Genomic DNA, 21,975 nt, shown 5'->3' on the forward strand with positions numbered 1-21,975 from the left:
AAAACAGCTTATATATCTCCCTCTAATTTCTTAAGGAATAAAATGGGATTTATTTTATTGGTATTTGAAGTGCAAATGAGAAGCAAATAAACACGACAACTCATGGCCTTCATAAGTGTGCTTTCTACATTTTAATTGTTAACATTTTTCCATGTGGTATACATCTTTTGGGAGGATATTTTGGCAGTCTAGTTGCCATTCAGTTATCTTGGTGGTTTTGTTTTGAATTGCAGAAATTAGACTTTATAGGTAATATGCACATCTTCTTATTCAGGATCAAAGAGAAGTATACATGAACTACATTATTGGTATTTTAAGGGTTTCAGCAATAGGGTAACCGTTGTGTCCCAGAGGTAGACTTTTCTAAGTGGGAAGATTACATTTTACCTGGACCTTGTTTTTCACAATATTTTGCTTACCCCTTGAAATGTTTTACATTCTCTGATACCACATGATGCAAGGAAGGTAAAATAAATTGAATCAGGAAGTCATTTGCCTTAAAAATATTAAACAAATTATATTAAAGTACAGTCTGAAGCTTTAAATAGTAAATACTTCTGCTTTTAAATACTAAATAAAATAGTTTTGATGGATTCTATGATAAAGCTGTTAAGGTAGTTGGTGGCTATCATTTTGAGACCAGGTGTTTTTTTACTTCCCAAAGATTCTTTACTGAAGTTTGCATGGTTTAAGTAAAGTAATAAGAAATTCATATGTAGGGGCTTACTGCATTGGAGAAAACAGCAGGTGTCTAACAAATGTAAAGGTATTTTTCAGTACATCTATGCATCTATCTTTTCATGATCATCCATCGTCCAGCAGCATCATCTCTTATTTCCAGCGAGCTTTCTATACGTGTGCCACTTCCTGCCGTTTCCACCAAGGGTAATAGAGCAATAAAACCCTTTCAGCTCTCAAGTTTTTAAAAAAACAGTCTTTTATCAAGAGTGTAAAAGGCATCATTATTAGCAGATTATATATGATAATTTCCCAAGCAATACATAATGCACGTTGCATTAGAATATTAATTTGCTCATCCAAATGGGAAAAGAGGTTCTGGTGAGGTCAACATAATGGAGCTGAAAGTGTTCCTTGAATGATATTTCTGCCATTTTGTGTATTGTCTGTGGTCATGATGTCAACATCTTTTTCATCCCTAAGAAGAAGAAACGCTAGAGGGAACAATGGCTGAGGAAGAGAAACCTGCCACTCTTCCTGAGAAAGAGTGCGGGGCTGCCAAGGCCTCAGACCAACCCAAGGGCCTCAGTGAGGGCCAAGTGGAGTCTAGTGCGGAGGCCCAAATAGTTCCTGAAGAGAGTGCCCCAGCAGGGGCCCCACAGGAGAAAAGTGTAAAAGAGGTCTCGGAGGTGTCTCCAGAAGTAAAAATCCCTTCCTCTGCTGGGGAAGGTGTGTCTTTCCTAGGATTTGCATGTGTTTTGTTGCAAATGATCTCTCCGGCAGCTTACCAACCTGATGCCTTTCCAATGCTATTCCATTGCTTGGTCTTCTCATGGTCCCAAGACCACTGTTTTAGGTTTAACGGGCAGAGTGTGGCTTGCACAGGTGCTGTGTGGCAGCTAGGTTTTCCACCGCTGCAGCTGATTCTTGGTTTTACTTTGCCATGATACGATACGCTTTGCGGCCAGGCTGACGATGCTGTGTGAGCTTTTTGTCCGCCCCCTCATCTCAAGTGTTTGCCAGTCACATTGCTAATACATGTATATTTTTATTTTTATTTTTGAGACAGCGATTCATATGCTTTTCTTTCAAATCGTAGAGTTGGATTTTGGCACATAGAGGCTTAAATGGTAGAATTGTTTTTGTTTGCAACCGCAGTGTGCTATATTTTTTATGCTTCGATGAATACTGGTTTGGTTTCCTTAAAAGCTCCTGCTGATGCTTCTCATATCATTTCCTCTCCATGGCAGCAAACCTCTTTGACCATCACCATATCTCTTGAGTTTTCATTCATCTAACCTTTATTAGAAGTTCATAAAGTATTTCTTTTCTATTGTTACAACAGGACACACAAGTATATAAGGTAATGATGATCCATACACTTGCTCTTTGAGAGATGACTGAATTTTCTTATTTGCCCCAAATCTTTTCCAGATAATTACATTTAGCCCTAAAGATCACAGTGAAATACCTGTGACAAAAGTGAGACTCTAAAACCTTTCGGGTTAGTGAACAAACCGAAATTGAAAAAAGAGTTGTTTAATTTCTGGGAAGCATCTTTAAAGCCAATACTACTTAGTGTCTCATCATTAGTCATGTTCCAGAGAATGAGGTCATGACCAGGGAGAGAAAGATATTATAATAACTGACTCTTTTTGAAATGTGTATTCACATGACATCCCAGTATTAACAATATAATTTAGATTTTCTTATATCTGTCATGTAGGTTAACTAAAATGATTAGGAATTAAGAATTTTGAATTTGTGGTACAAATTGATTTGTCGACTTTTAGGTCATATCATATAAAGTTAATAGCAAATATTTATTTACATTATAAATATTTATATAAAATATACTTATAGATAAATATCATAAATATTTATTTATATTCCTGAAATTTAATCTCAGATGATCTCTAAAAAATTATGTCAGTAACCTTTCAGTGTTCAAAAAATTGGCCCTGGCATGTGTAAATCAAGGTAATTGAAACTATTGATACTTATTATGAATTAATTGGCACTCTGCCCATGGCCTGCCAGTTCATTTTTAAATGAGAACAAAAATGAAAAGTTCAGTAGACATTCATCCTTTTTCATATTTAGACCTTAATGTATTTTTATACCGTAATGTTACTGACTTATTCAATATTCTTTAATTTATGATTTTTGTCTGTAGAAGGCACATGAAATTTTTTTCCACTACAATATACATGACATACTATTTAGGAAAGACCAAATAAAGGAGAAAGGAGTATTCAAACTACACACTTAACTACAATTCCTATATGCATAGATTCTCAACAGGAGTCCATTTTAGCAGTACAAATATATCTCAGTCCTGACATTTTCATATTGATTTTTAAATGGGTAGCATGCTTGCATGTTCCATAGTTTCATTTTGTTTTGTTTTGTTTTGTTTACCCTACCATTCATTTGTCATTTCAAAATATAATTTTAAGCTTACTGCCTGAAAGCACTTGCCTATTATTTGTTTAAAAATCGACCCAATTACTTCAGGTTTACTTCCAGCCTCGAAGATGGAGTTCCATGATCAGCAGGAATTGACTCCCTCCCCAGCTGAGCCATTGGACAAGAAGGAAAAGGAGTCAGAGGAACAAAGTAAGCCTGGTGAAGACCTTAAACATGCTGCCTTAGCTTCTCAGCCTGAGACGACTAAAACTTCCCCTGATAAAAAGGACACGCAAGGCACAGAAGAAGAAAAAGCACCCACTGCTCTGTTTGGGCACGCTCTTGGTGCCGGGCTGGAAGACATGAAACAGAAGACAGAACCCAGCCTGGTGGTGCCTGGTATTGACCTCTCTGCAGAGCCCCCAGCTCCAAAAGAGCAAAAGGACTGGTTCATCGAAATGCCAGTAGAAGCAAAAAAAGATGAGTGGGGTTTAGCTGCTCCCATATCACCTGGCCCCCTAACACCCATGAAGGGAAAGGATGTGTTTGAGGATATCCCCAAATGGGAAGGGAAACAATTTGATTCTCCCATGCCAAGTCCCTTTCAGGCTGGAAGCTTCACTCTTCCTTTAGATGTCATAAAGAATGAAATAGTTGCAGAAGCATCACCCTTTGCCCCTGCCCTATTGCAGCCAGATGACAAGAAATCTCTGGAAGAAACCAGTGGCCCAGTGACTGCCAAAGATAGTTCTAAAGCTGAAGAGCCCCATAAGGATAAACCTGACAAAATGGCAGAAGCACCAGCCTCAGAAGCAATCACCTTACCCAAAGATGCCCACATTCCAACTGTGGAAGAATATGTCCCAGAGAAAGTATTAGGAGAAGAAAAAGTGGCGATAAAGCAAGAGAGTGTGCAGAAAACAGAGATCTCAACCCTCAGTGGACAGGAAGCTACACTTGCTGAAAAGGAGTCTCAGCTAAAGCTTGAAGAAAAAACGACCATCTCTGACAAAGAAGCCATGCCAAAAGAGAGTGAGCCCGCCAAACTGACAGATGAAGAAACAGGCATAATTCAGCCCTCCGTGGAGCACATCCTCTCGAAAGAAGAACAGAAAGGCCAAGACACTACCACAGATACACTAAAACAGGACTCATTCCCTGTAAGTTTGGAGCAAACAGTTACAGATTCAGCCATGACCTCCAAGACACTGGAGAAAGTCATGACTGAACCAGCTGCAGTAGGTGAACAGAGTGCAACCCAGGACCTTTTTCAAGAAAAAGTTGCTGATAAAGATCATAAGGTTGAAGGGGTTGGGGCTGAAACGTCCGCTGAGCTTGACATGCCATTTTATGAAGATAAGTCAGGAATGTCCAAGTATTTTGAAACATCTGCCTTGAAAGAAGAAGTGACAAAAAGCATCCAGCCAGGCAGTGATTACTATGAACTAAGTGACACAAGAGAAAGTGCCCAAGAGCCTTTTGATACCGTATCTCCTGCATATAAAAACGGTGACAAGGGACTTCAGGCAGGTAAAGAACCCCAGCCCAGTGCTCCAGCACAAGAAGCAGGGTATAGCACTCTTGCCCAGAGTTATCCATCTGAGGTGCCTGAAGAACCCAGTTCTCCTCAAGAAAGAATGTTTACTATTGATCCAAAAGTGTATGGGGAGAAAAGGGATCTCCACAGTAAGAATAAGGACGACTTGACATTAAGCAGGAGTTTAGGACTTGGTGGAAGGTCTGCAATAGAACAAAGAAGCATGTCAATCAATTTGCCCATGTCTTGCCTGGATTCCATAGCCCTTGGATTTAACTTTGGTCGGGGACATGATCTTTCTCCTCTGGCTTCTGATATTCTAACGAACACTAGCGGAAGTATGGACGAAGGGGATGATTACCTTCCAGCCACAACCCCTGCACTTGAGAAAGCCCCATGTTTCCCAGTAGAAAGCAAAGAGGAAGAAGAACAGATAGAGGGAGAAAAAGCTACCGGAGAGGAAAATGCTCAAGTTGAGACATCGTGTGAGTCACCTTTCCTAGCCAAAGATTATTACAAAAATGGCACTGTCATGGCCCCCGACCTGCCTGAAATGCTAGACCTGGCAGGCACAAGGTCAAGATTAGCCTCTGTGAGTGCAGATGCTGAGGTTGCCAGGAGGAAATCAGTCCCATCAGAGACTGTGGTTGAGGAGAGTAGCGCCGGCTTGCCCCCTGTCACTGATGAAAACCATGTCGTTGTTAAAACAGACAGTCAGCTGGAAGACCTGGGTTACTGTGTGTTCAATAAATACACTGTCCCACTGCCATCACCTGTTCAAGACAGTGAGAATCTGTCAGGGGAGAGTGGTTCCTTTTACGAAGGCACTGATGATAAAATGCGAAGAGATCTAGCCACAGACCTTTCGTTGATTGAAGTAAAATTGGCAGCTGCCGGCAGAGTCAAAGATGAGTTTGGTGCTGAGAAAGAAGTGTCCCCACATATCCCTGGTGACAAATCAGTACTGGGTAGGGAGTTTGATCAGGAGAGGAAAGCTAATGATAAGCTGGATACTGTACTAGAAAAGAGCGAAGAACATGCTGATGCAAAAGAACATGCCAAGGCAACGGAAGAGGCCAGTGATAAAGTCGAAACATTTGGATTAGGAGTAACCTACGAGCACCCTTCGACCAAAGAACTGACCGTATCAAAAGACACATCACCTCCTGCGGCTGAGAAAGCTGAGACCGGTCTTAGTTCAGTCCCAGAGATAGCTGAGGTGGAACCATCCAAAAAAGCTGAGCCAGAACTGGATGTCATTGCACAGAAAGCTGACCAGGGTCAATTAGATGTTAAAATCAGTGACTTTGGACAGATGGCTGCAGGACTGACCACAGATGCTGGAAAAGCAACAGAACTTCAACTCGAAGCTACACAAGATCTCACCCCCTCATCTGCAGTACCTCAGGAGGGAGATATGTTTCTGAGTGTTGATCCTGGCCACATGAAAGAAGGCGCTAAAACCAGTGAGACAGAAATCAAGGAGAAGGTGGCCAAGCCTGACTTGGTGCACCAGGAGGCTGTGGACAAAGAAGAGTCCTACGAGTCCAGTGGTGAGCATGAGAGCCTCACCATGGAGTCTTTAAAAGCTGATGAGGGCAAGAAGGAAACATCCCCAGAATCCTCTCTAATTCAAGATGAGATTGCCATCAAATTGTCAGTGGAAATACCTTGTGCACCTGCTGTTTCAGAGGCTGATTTAGCCCCAGATGAGAGAGCTGATGTCCAGATGGAATTTATTCAGCAGCCAAAAGAAGAAAGCAAAGAGGCCCCAGATATATCTGTCACTCCCTCCGATGTCACTGAGCCATTACCTAAAGCCATCGGGGCTGAACCAGCAGAGGCTCAGAGTGAGGAAGAAGAGATAGAAGCCCAGGGAGAATATGATAAACTGCTCTTCCGCTCAGACACCCTTCAGATTACCGACCTGGGAATCGCAGGTGTCCGGGAGGAATTTGTGGAGACCTGCCCCGGTGAGCACAAAGGAGTGATCGAGTCCGTGGTAACCATCGAGGATGATTTTATCACTGTAGTGCAAACCACAACTGAAGAAGGGGAGTCAGGTTCCCACAGCGTGCGTTTTGCAGCCCTAGAGCAGCCTGAGGTGGAGAGGAGACCGTCCCCCCACGCCGAAGAAGAGCTCGAAGTAGAAGAGGCAGCCGAAGCCCAGGCAGAACCCAAGGATGGCTCCCCGGAGGCTCCAGCTTCCCCTGAGAGAGAAGAGGTTGCCCTCTCAGAATATAAGACGGAAACCTATGACGATTACAAAGACGAAACCACCATTGATGATTCCATCATGGATGCTGACAGCCTCTGGGTGGACACTCAAGGTGTGCATTTTTTTTTTTAAATTTTCTACTTCCAAATAAAATCCCATAACCTAATGGATTTTTTCGAATTTAAACATTTTTTAAAATGTCCCTTTATCTCGATTTTGCATTTTGTTAAATATATGAAGGATTTTGTACATTTGTTACTAATGTTTTCATTGTTGTTGTTGTTGTTGTTGTCATGGTTTGCTTTGATCCACAGATGATGATAGGAGCATCATGACAGAACAGTTAGAAACTATTCCTAAAGAGGAGAAAGCTGAAAAGGAAGCTCGGAGACCATCTCTTGAGAAACATAGAAAAGAAAAGCCTTTTAAAACCGGGAGAGGCAGAATTTCCACTCCTGAAAGAAAAATAGCTAAAAAGGAACCTAGCACAGTCTCCAGAGATGAAGTGAGAAGGAAAAAAGGTTCATTTAACAATCCCTTCTTTCAAAATGTTTTTGAATTTGTTATTACTCTTTTGTAAAAGAAACTTCCTTACAGTGGTAACTAATTATTTATGAAATTTCGTTCGGTTTTGCTCCAAGTGTTTATTTTCTCCTGATGGTATGCTTTTTGTGTGTGTTTTTTTTTATTCATAGCAGTTTATAAGAAGGCTGAACTTGCTAAAAAAACAGAAGTTCAGGCCCACTCTCCCTCCAGGAAATTCATTTTAAAACCTGCTATCAAATATACTAGACCAACTCATCTCTCCTGTGTTAAGCGGAAAACGACAGGTGACTGTTCAATTGTGCAATGTGGCTGGCAAACATAGATGTGTATTTTTTTTATCTCATTACCGTAGCAGCTTCTTCATTTTGTTTTTCTTCCAAGAATCTTAGCAGTCATGAACAGTTTTGCTATTAAGTGTCTTGTATCATTATTCTTTTTTTTTTTCTCCTCCCTGCAGAAGAGGTCATGACCATCTGTTTCTTTGTTATGCTCAGACTTAGCAGTGATTTTATCTTGGCATTGTGCTCTAGTGTCACGTTCTGGGGATTCCTATTTTCATTCTGTGTGTTTGGTTAGAGGATGACGATGAATAGGACTGTGGTATGCATTCTCATTATTTTGCTTATTTCTCTCTCTCATGCTTAAACCCATACTATATTTGTTCTATTTTCTACATGGTTACTGCCAAATCTGTTACTGATGTTGATGAATTTACCAAGAATATACAGTAATTTCAAGATTGGAAATGAAAAGCAAATCTGGGGTAAAATTGTGATTTCAAAATTACTTTGCTTCAGATGAAAGAAAAAGAAAAGGAAAGGAAATGGTCTGGTCATCCCATCAGATTTTATTTTTCGTATCCAAAATTAGCAAGGCTTTCAATTCACTGTACTCCATCTCTTCACTGACTTTTTGTCATTGGGATTTTCTTAAATGTGTTGGATGCAAACTGCTAATTTTCTGATATAATTTAGTATTCAGAATTCCCAGCTAAAACTCCTTCCCCCTGAATCTCTTAGAACTTAGGTGCATTTATATTTCACTACCTCATTTTTCTGTCTTCTCCAAATACAATTGTTTTTAACTTCCCTTGAAAAAGTAGTGAAATGAAGGAGCAAAACATATTACAAATCACAAATAAAAGTGCATACAAATATCTATAATGCAAACTCTATTCCTAAATTTCAGTACCAAGTATTTACTTTAAGTGTGTGATTACCCTTGGATAATCTTAATTTATAATACATTTTATTTTAGCATTTATTAACTAGCACACTTGCAGTCTAGAAAATAAGATTAAGAAAATAAGAAATATCAGATTGCTAAATCAGAAAGGAATATTTACCTTTACAGTGTATATTGGAAGTGCCTTTATATAAACCTTTGGATGGCTTTAAAGGTTAAGAGCAGCATTAACCTTTGTAAGAAAAAGAAAATCAAGGTAACTGATGGTTTTATGATAGTCAATAAAATTACAACTTTGTTATATTTGTGTTCCTCATATGGTGATCGTCTCATGAGCTTTCCTTCAAGAAGCAGTCTTTCAGGCAGTATTTGAAAGTGGAAGGCTCAGAATTATAAAGAAACCTTGATGATAGAAGTTCAGAATGAGGAGCTTTTCTAAATTAGACATTAACATGCTATTTCTAACTCTTACATCACATCTTAATTCATTTGCATTAAACTCGGAATTTTTCTTCTAATTAGACAAATGCTTGACAGACTTTCTTGGTTTGGGCATCAAAATCAGATATCATACGTGAAAGGATGAAAGAGTGTATCAGGATTATGAAATTTTAGAGGAAATGTCAAATGGTTTGGTGAAGTGTCTACATGTCATTGGTATTCGATTTACCACATTGAGAGTAAACACCTTTTTAACTCATTCATTAAGGGAAATTTAAGATGTTTGGACTAATTAGAATCTTAGTCTGTTCAGATATTAAGATACTAAAGCAGAAAGCATATACCAAACACTAGATGTCATTGGCTTGAAGCAAGCTCTATGTCGCAGAAATTTAAGAAATGCTACAGATACATTAGGGTAGCATCATTTGCACTGCTTCTTTAAAAAAAAAAATCATTCCAGAATCTGAATCTTACTAGACAGTCCTAAATAGCATATAGCATCTTGTAGACAGTTGTTTTTTTGTGTGTGAGAGCTGCATGTGACATAAGAAACCTTTTTGAAACTCATTTGGAGTGCTTATAAGCTTTAGATTTTTCCGCCCTGACGGTTTCCCTTATGAAAGAAGATTAAGGAAGAAATAACTACACAAGCTTGTGCCTTTCATTTTCTAAGCACAGTTTTTAAATCGGGATCGTTTTTCCAAAACACAAAGGGTTGTTTTCAATCATGAGAGATATTTGAGTCAAGTCAGGTAAGTCATCAACAGAAAATGTGCTGGAGATAGTAGAGTTTAAAATTGGAACCAGAGGTATTAAACAGCAGCAAGAGAAACAACAGTAACAGATGTGGTAATAATTTCATACAGGAAGTGCATGTGTAGAACATGTTCTATATTACTGAATTTGAAATTCCTCTCATGTTTTCTTTCCTTGACAAGCTGTTTTTCTTCTCATGTGGTGCGTTTCACGTCAAACAAATGTGTCACTCATGTTGTGAAATGAAGGGGTACAGCGGAAAAGGGGTTGGCTGACCATGACAGTTTGAATATAAAATGTAGAAATATCTGTAGGTATGCCACTGGCCATAAAAAGAGGGCTTGGGAATCTCCATGAACGCTCTTTTACGTCATGCCAACCCTAGAAACCAATCACTCCCCCTTTTCTTAAATTTGACAGTATTTGGATGGTGTTCTGTGACTTCCGTTCTAAAGGATCTATGCTTATGTAGTAATAAGATTTAAAGGCACCTTGGTAACCAATAGGAAGTTATTTGGTGTGCTTACCTGTGCTTTGGTAAACACTGGGTTGTATTAATTAGCACACATTGTAGTGGGAGCCACATGCTATAATGTTGGTATTCAGATTTCTTCAGTTACTGAATTTGAATCTCAAAATAAGCAAAATTTTGCTTGCGTTAGTCTGTTGACACAACTGAATATCCAAAAGAGATTAAAAAAAATGCATCGTGTGGTTTTTAGCCACTAAGTTCGGGGTTGTTTGTATCTTCTTTTTTCGACAGCAACAGGTGGTGAAACAACTCAGGCTTCCAGTGTATTTAAACAGGCAAAGGACAAAGTCTCTGTGAGTAAAATGGTTTTTCCCTTGTTCTTCACTTGAAGCTTCTTTGGTATTGGTGGCAATGTTTTAATAACTTTAGTTGTAAGTTAGACTTCAGATGTTTACTCTTAAATGTCATTTTATTTATTTATTTATTTATTTACTTACTTACTTATTTATTTTTATTTATTTATTTTTAAATCGTTCATTCGCCCAGAATGATTCTCCATGGCATTGGGCATGTCTCAGTATCTTCTAGAATGACATCTGATAGTACTTGGTGAGGGCAGAGCTGGGATTTAGGCTGTCTCTCTTTTAGTAAGATGAAAACAAACAGCACAATGATCTGGCAAAAATAGGGAAGCTCAGTTTACTTTTCATGGAATCAAGATAAATCACTATAATCCACACTAAAGTGTACGTTATAATACATTTTCATTATTGTTATTACAAAATAAGAATATGAGAAAATTAAACAATGTAGATGAGCAAATATAAGTAAAAATATATTATACTCTCCTTATCTAAAGAAAACTATAGTTACCATTTTGATATAAAATCTTTATTTTTTCCTACATATTGATAGGTTCAATGACAAAAATGGAAACACTGTGTATCAGTTTTTTACTAAAACAATGAATAGATTTGTTTATTAGATTTTAAATTTGTAATAGATTTTAAAATAATAAATCAATAAACAGATTTCCCTCTCATGAACCAGTCTTGTACATCACTTTAAGGACTACATTGGATTGTGTTTTATTTATTTATGGTGATATACATTATCAGTTCCCTGTTACTTGACTTTTAAACTATTTTTATTGTCATTTTAACAATATTACTCTAGAAATCTTTTTGGCTTAATCTGTGAATGCATCCATATGCTTTTCCTTAGGATAATTTCCTAGTAGTGAAATTATTGTTTCAAGCAGAAAGTCCACATTTAAAGTTTTTTCCTAACATTATCAAAATTGTCCTCTAGAAATGTTCTACTGACTTATATGTTCTCCAGCTGTATATAAGAGTGCCCATGTTCATTATTATTACTAGATATTCTTGTACTTTTTCTATATTTACCAAGTTATGGGGATAAAATATTGTTTTAATTTAGTTGCATTAATGATGTTTAACTTCTTCATATGTTTGTCTTTCATATTTCTTTTTTACTGTACTTTTTATGTTATTAACCATCTTTTTTTAAACTCCCAAAAGACCAAAGCAAACATGAAGTATTTTACTCCTTTCTGATTGAAAGAAAAAAAAAATTAAAAGACTACTAAAGAGGGGCACCTGGCTGACTCAGTTGGTAGAGTATGCTACTCAATCTCAGAGTTGTGAGTTTGAGCCCCACATTGGGTGTAGAGATTACTTAAAAATAAAATCTTAAAAGAAAGACTATTAAAGAAATCCTAAAATTACAAAACTTTGTACAAATAAAAATATAAATACTTTGAATGATGTTAACCAGTAGTACGTCACAATGTTCTAGGTTTTAGACGTCACATGTAAATCACAACTCTTTGTTTAGCATTTTAAAAACTAGTCAGATTTTAGACTTCCACTTTTTATTTATTATGAAAAATAGAAATACATTTCCAATGAGAGCCAAACTGTTTATATCATTTTGAACCTAAAGGACTTTATGTTGATTTAAAAAAATTGATTTTTATATAAATGTTTCCAGGCATATTCCTGAACATATGGCAAGCAATAGATTCCATTTACTGCTTTAATAAATATTGGGCTTTATTTTGAAAACACTGTAACTTGAAGATTTCTCTTTACCTTTTGTTTCTGATGGGCAACTAGTGAATTGCAGTTAAGAGCAGGGCTATGAAGCACGCCCCGTCTAGGTTTTGAACATTTATTAGCTCTAATAAATAGCTCCCTATGTCTTAATTTTCCAAAAATAAAGGGAGGGTTAAAATTCCTATATCCTACTTTGTGAAAAATTAATACAGTAAATTATAAAATAGTACACTGTATTGTGCTTAGAACATAGTATTTATTCAATAAACAGTGATCGTGGTTGTTGTTGTTGTTGTTGTTATTTGAAAGGTAGAAGTCTTTAGGAGCAGATAGAGAAAGTAAGTCAGCTTTTCCCCATTTAAAAAAAAGCATTTTTAAGTGGACATTGTTTGGAAAATCTTTTTTTTTTTTTTTTTTTTTTTGGCTTTTAATTCCAGTTGGTTAACATACAGTGTAATATTAGCTTCAGGTGTACAACATAGTGATTCAACACTTCCCTACAGCACTCGGTGCTCTCATCACAGGTGCCCTCCTTAATCCTCACCTATTTCACCCATCCCTCTAATCCCCTCCTGTCTGGTAACCATCAGTTTGTTCTGTATAGTTCAGAGTCTGTTTCTTGAGTCTCTCTCTCCCTCTCTTTCCCTTGGATCATTTGTTATGTTTGTTTGAAAAATATTTAGGAAATTTTCAAGTCCCTTGGTCTTCAAGTAACTCATTGGGAATTCGCATTAAATGCTTGTACTTAGGAAAGAAACCATATACATCTTCTACACAGAACTAATTTTTTTTCCTTTATAAATGCCCATCTCCCCTTTCTGAAGAAGAGAGATAGGCCACCATTCTTTCTAACTTTTTCTCATTTAACATTTTTTCCCCTCATAACCTCACCCTCTTCCTATAAATTTCCTTTATAACCCCAAGACTAACCTGTTTTTATCTGTGACTTTCAGTACATTCCCCAGAACAGTTCTTTCTGATTTTTCAATTGATCTTTATTGTGAGCCTGACCTATAATCCTTCATTTGTTGCGTATTTGTTTTGTTTTTGTTTTCGTTTTAAGCACAGGATTAGTAGTTGTCTTTCATAATTTGAGGCAATCCAATTATTCCATTTTTTTTTCTTTCCTGTATCACTTTTGTAATTCACTATTTTGTGGGTAGCATCAATCAAAAAAGAATGACTTGTGCCGAGCCAGGTGCATGTCCCGCTCAAGGCGCTGGGTCTGTAAAACGAGAAGTGATTTGTGCAATCTGTTAATGGGTCTGCCCTGTTAAAGTGCCCGTGGAGGTTAAAACTCGAAATAAAGATGTCGATTTCAACTGCTATTTTTGTAACAGCAAAATCATATTAATTAATGAATAAAATCTCCTTGGCTTCTTTATACTTTTCTGCATTTTTAACAAAGTGCCCTGTGAAATATGCAACATGTCAGCATAGCTTTCTCCAGAAGCCATATGTCCGACCCCCTGATGATTCCCACTTGAGAAATATCTCTCCAGGGACTAGCAACACCCGTAATTTAAATCCTGTGATTTTTTTATGGGCAATGTCTTTAGTGCTCACTTTCATTTTTAGAATTTATAAGACACCGTACAAACTGATCTATGCACAAAATGTTATCAATTCTATGGTAAAACTTGGCCCCCAGTATGCATTTTACTCATAAAATGTACTAATTTTATATAAACTCTGTAATTTTTTTTGACGAAATCAATGTAGACATCTGAAAGAACATTTTCTCAACTTTAAGAAAGTATTTTCCATTATGAGACCTTAAATATACCTTGCTCTAAAGTTCTTGAAATGTGATCAAGATTTTGATTATAAATACACCTTAAGGGTTGTATTTATTAAAGGAACAATTCCAACAAACTCTCAAGATATTTTTCAAATATGGTATCATTGAAAGACCTATGGATTAATCAGGTTTTATGCATAGAATTCATGAAGAGTATTGTAATCTGTATTCTCATATATGAGCATTCTTAAGTTAGTTGCAGTTTAACATCTGTTCAATGAAAATCTCTTGTTCTCACATAATATGCATTTCTGTCATTGATTATAACCATTTATCATGTGGTCTTTTTAGATGTCAGTATTTAATTTCTTATATGTTTAGACATTTTTTATTTTCCTTTTACTTCATAGTTTTGTTTATTTTGTGCTTTTGTTTGTTTTCTTTCATGGCTAGAATTCTACTTTGTCAAAGATTCCTGCCTTTCAGGGTAGCTCAAAATCCCCAAGATGCAGCTCAGCCTGCCTTAGTACGTCTAAAAGGGCTACATTTTCTGACAGTTTTTCAATAAAGCCCACCTCAGCAGGCTCCACAGACCGTTTGCCATTCTCAGAATCAGGGAACAAGGTAAGGCGGCAGGTCAACTGAAGTTTCAGAAAACAATATAATTTCAGAGGTTGTAAGACACAGTTCAGTAAATATATAAAAACAGAGACTAAACTCTAAAGTGTTTGACATATAAACAATAGACTCTCTTATAAACAAATAAAAGTTTCAATAGTTATTAATAGTCTAATCATTAAAAAAAAAAAAGCCTCTATCTAGGTATACTGTCCCTTATTAATTTATTATTTGTTTATTTGGTATCTTGTAAAATTTCAGATACAAACCAAAAAAATAAAACATATATGCTATTATACATAATATATAACATGTAGCATATACATATATATAGCATATAGCATATAATGTATAATATGTAATATTGTATAATAATGATGAATTATATATAATATGATAGACCATTTGGACTCAGACACCTCAGGATTTAATACTGCCTCTGCTACCTATTAATTCAGTGATTTTGAAAAAATTACATACATTGATTCAACCAGTTTCCTTGGCTATAAAATGCATGTAGTATTTTGTGGCAAGAATTAAATCATAAATGGATGTAAAGTGCTTAGAATTCCTGTCACAAAAATGCACAACATACGGTAGTGTTCATTGTTAACTGTCATCATGCAATGCCCACTGCCAGTCCTTTCTGATTAATGAGTTTTCATGCTTATCAAGAGGTTTTAGTAAAATTTTTCATTTGCTGGAGATTACTTAGGTAAATTACTATATTCCCATGTTATTTAGAATTTGAATTTCATGATTAATTATTAGCACAAACTCCAGAATAATAGATTTTTATAGCACTTCTAGGCAAATAGGAACCCTTTCTAAGTTTCAAAGTGGAAATGTTTATAAGTATATGAAATTCAGTAGTGTGTATTAAAAGAAATGTATCTATCAGCACAGGAAGAAATTAGCCAGGCTAACATAATCACTTTGTATACCTGAAGATTCATGAGAACCCAATGTGTTTTTTTCCCAATCAGGATGGAGTAACCAAGAGCCCAGAAAAGCGCTCTTCCCTGCCCAGGCCCTCCTCTATCCTCCCTCCTCGCCGCGGTGTATCAGGAGACAGAGAGGAGAATTCCTTCTCTCTCAACAGTTCCATCTCCTCTTCAGCAAGGAGGACCACCAGTAGGTTTATTTTGATTTGGCTTCCTTTTTAATCCCTTAAGTGGAGTAGAGCTTATTCTAGGTCTATATTTTACATCGTTCAAACAAAACATACATTGAAAACAAATTATATTTCTTCTAAGAATCAGAAAAGCCAGGGGCACCTGGGTGGCTCAGTCGGTTGAGCGTCTGACTTTGGCTCAGGTCATGATCTCACAGTTTGTGGGTTCCAGCCCCTCGTCAGGCTCTGTGCTAACAGCTCAGAGCCTGGAGCCTGCTTCGGATTATGTGTCTCCTTCTCTCTCTGCCCCTCCCCCGCTCATGCTTTGTCTCACTCTGTTTCTCAAAAATAAATAAATGTAAAAAAAAAATTTTTTTTAAAGAATCAGAAAAGCCAGACTATTGATGGATCCAAAACAGCTGCTTGATTCAAAATGATTGTTTTGGAAAATGAGTACCTACAAGGAAGTAATTAATAGAGAAGACCAATAGTCAGGAATTTTTTTTTTAACATGTATCTATATAAGCTTAACTTCCTTAGAATTCCAAATCCTAAAGTCTAACTGGGAAGTCAGTAATCAAAACCTAGGATCCTGCTCAATTTGGTAGGAATTTACATTCCAGGGGCACCTGGGTGGTTCAGTCAGTTGAGCGTCTTAATCAGCTCAACTCATAATCTCACGGTTCTGGAGTTTGAGCCCCACATTGACCTCACACTGACAGTGCGGAGCCTGCTTGGGATTCTCTCTCTCCTTTTCTCTCTGCCTCTCTCTCTTTCTCTCTCTCTCAAAATAAATTAAAAAAAAAAAATTCGCATTCCAATGGGGGTGTAAACATAACATGTTCCGTGCAATAGTTTAAATTTCTTTTGGTTGATGGCCCATAATGAACTAGTTGGCGTCATCACAGTTTAAGGAAAGAATATAACAATGTTCCAATCATTACCCACTCGTGTGGTGTTACTACCAAGATTATCTGGTTAAAGGACAGATGCAAATTATTTTCACAAATAGGTTTCTATTACAACAAAAATAGCTACCATTTATTTAGTACCTGAAGATGCTAAGATCCTGAGACACGTTTTTCACTCCATTTAAGTTAATAATGCTGATGGTTAGGTAAAAATAACCTCGTTAAATCTACTCATGAGGAAACTGACCTTTTAAAGAGGGTTACTTGTCTGATGCTACTAAGCTAGAGTGGTTGAATTGGTTTTCAGCCCACTGATAACTTCATTCACCTGCCCTTTTAATGTCTTTTTTATATTTATTTATGTGGAAGAAGTAGTACTAGAAAACTATGTAGAATCACTTGGAGAATAATATCTCTGTCATTTAAAAACCATTAAAAATGGTGGAAATTGCTCTTCCCATCACATTATAGTTGATTTTGTTACTTTTAAAATATTTAATAAAAATTGGCCCACTTCAAATATTACCATTCTGTATGACACTTAAAGCATATTTTTGCCTAGAATTAAAGTGTTTATTATATTTAGAGCAGTTGTGCCCTACACCATTTAGTTTCATGAAGCATTAACATTCTTTGAAGTATATGCCAGGAACCCTTTAAGATCACAAAACTATTTCTTTGCAAAAATAAAGTATTCAAACAAACTAGCAAAGAAGGCATTGAAAAGATAGTGATCCCCAGAGAAAAGACTTCAATTCCAAATATCCGGAGTTGGAATTGGGCATCAGCAATATGGAGGCTGTTCAGACAAGACAAAGGCACCAAGTGCTTCCCAAAGGTATACCTTGAGTTATGCTTCTATCTGTGGTTATGGGAGCAAAATGGTACTTTATTCATAACTTCACATCTTCAAACTACTGAGCTCTGCCCTCTAAAATGCATCCATATATAAATTGTCCTTTATGATCTGAGCCAATTCTATTTTGACTTTCTAACTTTATTTACATTCATAAGCATGACGCATTTTATTTGCTAAGAAACATAACTGATGCCCTGATAATCTCAGGACATTCAGTTTATTTTGTTTCCCTATAGCAATAGCTAAAAAGCCTAAGGACAACTAAAAGAACAAGTACTGTGCTTCCCCCCATTCACCCATCATCTCCGTAACTACACACAGACACGTTCTGGCATTTTGTACCACTACTGAAAAGATTTGAAGGAAACAAAGCTATGCCCTTAGCACAAACGGAGAGAAAGGCATTGTCATTGAGGAGTTGACAAGATTAATAAGAACACAGTTTCATAAAGTAATTTGTAAATATATATTTTCTCATAGATATATTTCACATTGTTTTAGTATTTCAGATTTAATTAACTCTTTCAGTTTCAGAACAAATAGGAAACACTCGAAGTTGCCATTTGATGACTAGAATATAATTTATTATACTTTGAATCAATCCTATCTATTCAACAGTGGTGGTAGGGCTTAATGCTTTTGGTTTTTCTTCATTCTCCAGATGTAACACAAAACTTTCATTCCTTAGTTTTCTGAAGCTTAAAGCCATTTTCTATGGGTATAGAAAGGACTCTTTAAAAACTGTTATTTCTTTTAGTGAAACTTGTTATGCACATGCAGAATATTGCTTCAGCTCAGTCTCCCTTGAGTAAAACACACCTCAACACACTGATTAATTCTGAATCCAATTTGTACTGATAAAAAAGAAAGTATGTTGAGCTCCTACTGTATACAGATCTCATGGAAGGCACCAGTACAGTGACAAATAACAGAGAGAAGTTTCCGCTCCCCAAAAGACCTGAGCTATTCCAAGGTAATGAAGGCATAGAGAAAACATTTAAGGAGGAAATGAAGTTTCTGAAGAGATTTTTCTGAAGGACAGAATGACTGACTCAAACATCAAAAACTTGGTCCAAAAACGAACTTTGTAGCAAAGAAGCCTCAAAAGCCAAGTTAGCCGTGGCTGTATCATCTTGGTCTTGAAATGTCATTTTTGTGGAAAGCAATAAAAGTCGTAGAACGCACACTCATCTATCATGTTAGTCTTCTTATATCCCATTTCCTATTGTCAGTTAAACAGTCTGCCCATGGTTGGCCCTTACACGTTAAAAAACCAGAAGGACACAGGGCAGCTTTCACTTATATGTAAAAACTGTTCACTGAAAGAAGTGAAATGCTCCTGTTTCTCCAGGAGACTGAACACAGGCCAGTAGGTAAATAGATGTTGTCTGTAGATTATAATTATCTAAGAAACTCTCTTGAGCTCCTTCCCTGTAATTATTCCAGCAATGATTAATTATCCCCTTTCTCAGGCAGAACTTCCCACACTGATGACCAATTGTACGAGATGACTCAAAGATCCCTTTCACTTCATTGATTTAAAAACTAATGACTTGTACCTTTGTCCTTGACAAAATTTCTAGATTTATTGATTTTACAAAGTATATATACTCAGTAATAAAAAATAAAATTCATGCCCTTCCTATAAAACACCAAAAAAAAGTGAAGGTATTTGAATAGTAAATGTAAACAATGTAAATAAGTGTTGTATTATTAGACTGAATGTGTTATTTTAAGAGAAAAGATTTTTAGAGCTCAGAGGCTAAATATCATATCTGGCTTTGAATTTAGTATCATCTGGGTAAACAAGCCTCAGTATCCTCATTCTTGAATTTAGGAATAATAAGAGCTGCCTCTAACTACTGTGTTTGTTTGTTCATCACATGTTTGGTATTCACAAAAGTGCTTTGAAATCTATAAGGTGCTGTAGTCTCACGTATCTTTTTTTTTTTCAAAAAAGGATTTGAAATGGCATTCAAACACACAGTTAAAAAGTTAATGTGAAAGAAACATAGTACAGGAAAATGGGCAGAAGGAGCTAAATAGTAAAATGATGCCCAAGTCGGGTTGAGGCAAAGAAATGCCTCCCACAATATCATATTTAATTGACAATGGGGGATTATTGGTTTGACTCCAAACTGCAAACTAGCAATTAAAGTATAGGAGAAAACAATCAGGTACAAGATGCACAGTGGCTATATTGTTAAAATACCCTATTTTTCTAAGAAGAAAAATAGATTTTTTGTGTGTGATATTAAGAGCTGAGATGAGGGACGCCCAGGTGGCTCAGTCGGTTAAGTGACCGACTTTGGCTCAGGTCATGATCTCCAATTTGTGAGTTCACGCCCCGCATCAGGCTCTATGCTGACAGCTCAGAGCCCGGAGCCTGCTTCAGATTCTGTCTCCCTCTCCTCTTTGTGCTCTGTCTCTCTCTCTCTCTCTCAAAAATAAATAAACGTTAAAAAAAAACTAAAAAAAAAAAAAAAAAAAAGACCTGAGACGAATTTCCATACAAAGGAAAATGTAATACTGTAGAACAATGTCTAACATGACTGAATAGCCCTCAGTATACACATTTGCAATTCACAGTGTTCCTCAATATAAATGGAAGGAGTACCACTGAAATGCAATTCAATAAATAATTTGTACACAGCTCAAAATTACTGATATAAACACACAGTTGTATGTTGTATGTCTGCCTGAATCTTGGAATGAACTTACTGCACAAAAGAGCAAATGGTCCACATTATCATTCAAGGAATCATTAGTAAATATGAGCCCACACAAAAAATACAGTGCAGACACTTCTTCCAACTAAAGGCAGATTCATATGCCTTAATGATCACACAAGTATAAAAAACTTTTGACACATTCAAAGTTAGAAGGAAGAATAAATCAAGAAGACCCAAGTTCTTTCTTTGCATTGATAGCAATGCATTTTCACAAATGTTACCAGGTTATAAGCCTTTGAAAAAAAGGAGACTTTCACCTTTTGGAGCATTGTCGTTATCCATAAATATTCTCAACTCCTTAAACATTAACGTATTGTGAGTTCTAACAACCCGTGGGAAGACGATGTCTTGAGGAGAATTTTCTGATGCTGTGGTTTCAGTTTTGTTTTGTTTTGTTTTGTTTTGTTTTGTTTGTGAATATAGGATCAGAGCCAATTCGCAGAGCAGGAAAAAGTGGCACTTCCACACCCACCACCCCTGGATCAACCGCGATCACTCCTGGCACCCCACCAAGCTATTCTTCACGCACACCAGGCACTCCTGGAACCCCTAGCTATCCCAGAACCCCTCACACACCAGGAACCCCCAAATCTGCCATCTTGGTGCCCAGTGAGAAGAAAGTTGCCATCATACGTACTCCTCCAAAATCTCCTGCTACTCCCAAGCAGCTTCGGCTTATTAACCAACCACTGCCAGACCTGAAGAATGTCAAATCCAAAATCGGATCAACAGACAACATCAAATACCAGCCTAAAGGGGGGCAGGTAAGAATCATATGAACCCATATTTGCTGCTGGAAGTAAATTGCCACTAATTATTAGAAAGCCTTCCTCATATTATATGCTAACAGTTCTTACAATAAAAGGGAGGTGGAGGTGTTAAAAAAAATTAATGGTTATGGTTCATTGCCAAGAGTTTAGACCTTATCTGAGCAATCTAGCTTATCAAATATAATGAAAATGGCATGAGATATCCATTCCTTCTGGTTATTATCAGGTAAAAATGGATTTGAACATGCAGGAGAATTTTTCCATTAATTGCTAGCAGATCTTTTCTGAATGTATGTCTATTGCCTTGTGGACTTTGGTTTAAGAGATTAAAATTACATTTCTGATATGAATTTGAGTGTTCTAGTTTAGATCCTGTGACCTCATTTGACTATCTTTTAAGAATTCCACTTTTATCTCCTTTCTCCTTCGATGATTTTCTATGACATCTTCTACCATTTCCCCATCTCTACACCAACACCAGAACGGTTCGCCAAATTTCTTTTCTGGCTGCTCATGTTTACAAATTGCAAAGGGTAGACATTCGTGTTGATGATAAACAGACAGTTTTGTATAGTTCTGATGCATGAGATTATTATAGCAGAACTCTTTTAGATTAATTATATTGGATAGAATTATTAGTAAAGCTCTACCTATTAAGTCTTAACTTCGGCTCCAGTATGAACGTTCACATTTTTACCGACCAAGGGTGTTTGAATTCTGCCTTGACCTGAACCTTGCTTACATACTGTTTGTTTAGATGAAACAATTAGCCTGGAAGGAGATAATACAAATATCATTTCTTGTTTTTGTTGTGATATTGATCTGCCTATGGGATAGTTTGACTTTTCTTGTCAGTAAAGAGATAAAACACCCATCCTTGAGAGAAAGAAGAAAGAAAGTATCATTT

At 36.7% G+C, this 21,975-nt stretch overlaps 1 protein-coding gene across 16 annotated transcripts in view; it reads left to right on the plus strand.

Annotated features, from left to right (window-relative positions):
* Nucleotides 1–21,975, plus strand: part of MAP2 (microtubule associated protein 2) — a 279,845-nt gene that overhangs the window by 238,522 nt on the left and 19,348 nt on the right. For 7 of the 16 annotated variants that reach the window (XR_006220913.1, XM_042995221.1, XM_042995220.1 and 4 more), the window contains 7 exons: nucleotides 3,196–6,954; nucleotides 7,157–7,363; nucleotides 7,538–7,672; nucleotides 10,537–10,598; nucleotides 14,518–14,688; nucleotides 15,669–15,816; nucleotides 20,722–21,062. Coding sequence is in view for 15 of the 16 variants with exons in the window: in XM_042995221.1 (XP_042851155.1) it covers nucleotides 3,196–6,954; nucleotides 7,157–7,363; nucleotides 7,538–7,672; nucleotides 10,537–10,598; nucleotides 14,518–14,688; nucleotides 15,669–15,816; nucleotides 20,722–21,062 (4,823 nt within the window). In the remaining variant the exon portion in view is untranslated. The remainder of the gene's footprint in view (nucleotides 1–3,195; nucleotides 6,955–7,156; nucleotides 7,364–7,537; nucleotides 7,673–10,536; nucleotides 10,599–14,517; nucleotides 14,689–15,668; nucleotides 15,817–20,721; nucleotides 21,063–21,975) is intronic. The other 9 variants (XM_042995227.1, XM_042995228.1, XM_042995232.1 and 6 more) reach the window with 6 other exon arrangements.

The sequence above is a fragment of the Panthera tigris genome, chromosome C1 (assembly GCF_018350195.1).
Source record: "Panthera tigris isolate Pti1 chromosome C1, P.tigris_Pti1_mat1.1, whole genome shotgun sequence".
In the NCBI taxonomy this organism is placed as follows: domain Eukaryota; kingdom Metazoa; phylum Chordata; class Mammalia; order Carnivora; family Felidae; genus Panthera; species Panthera tigris.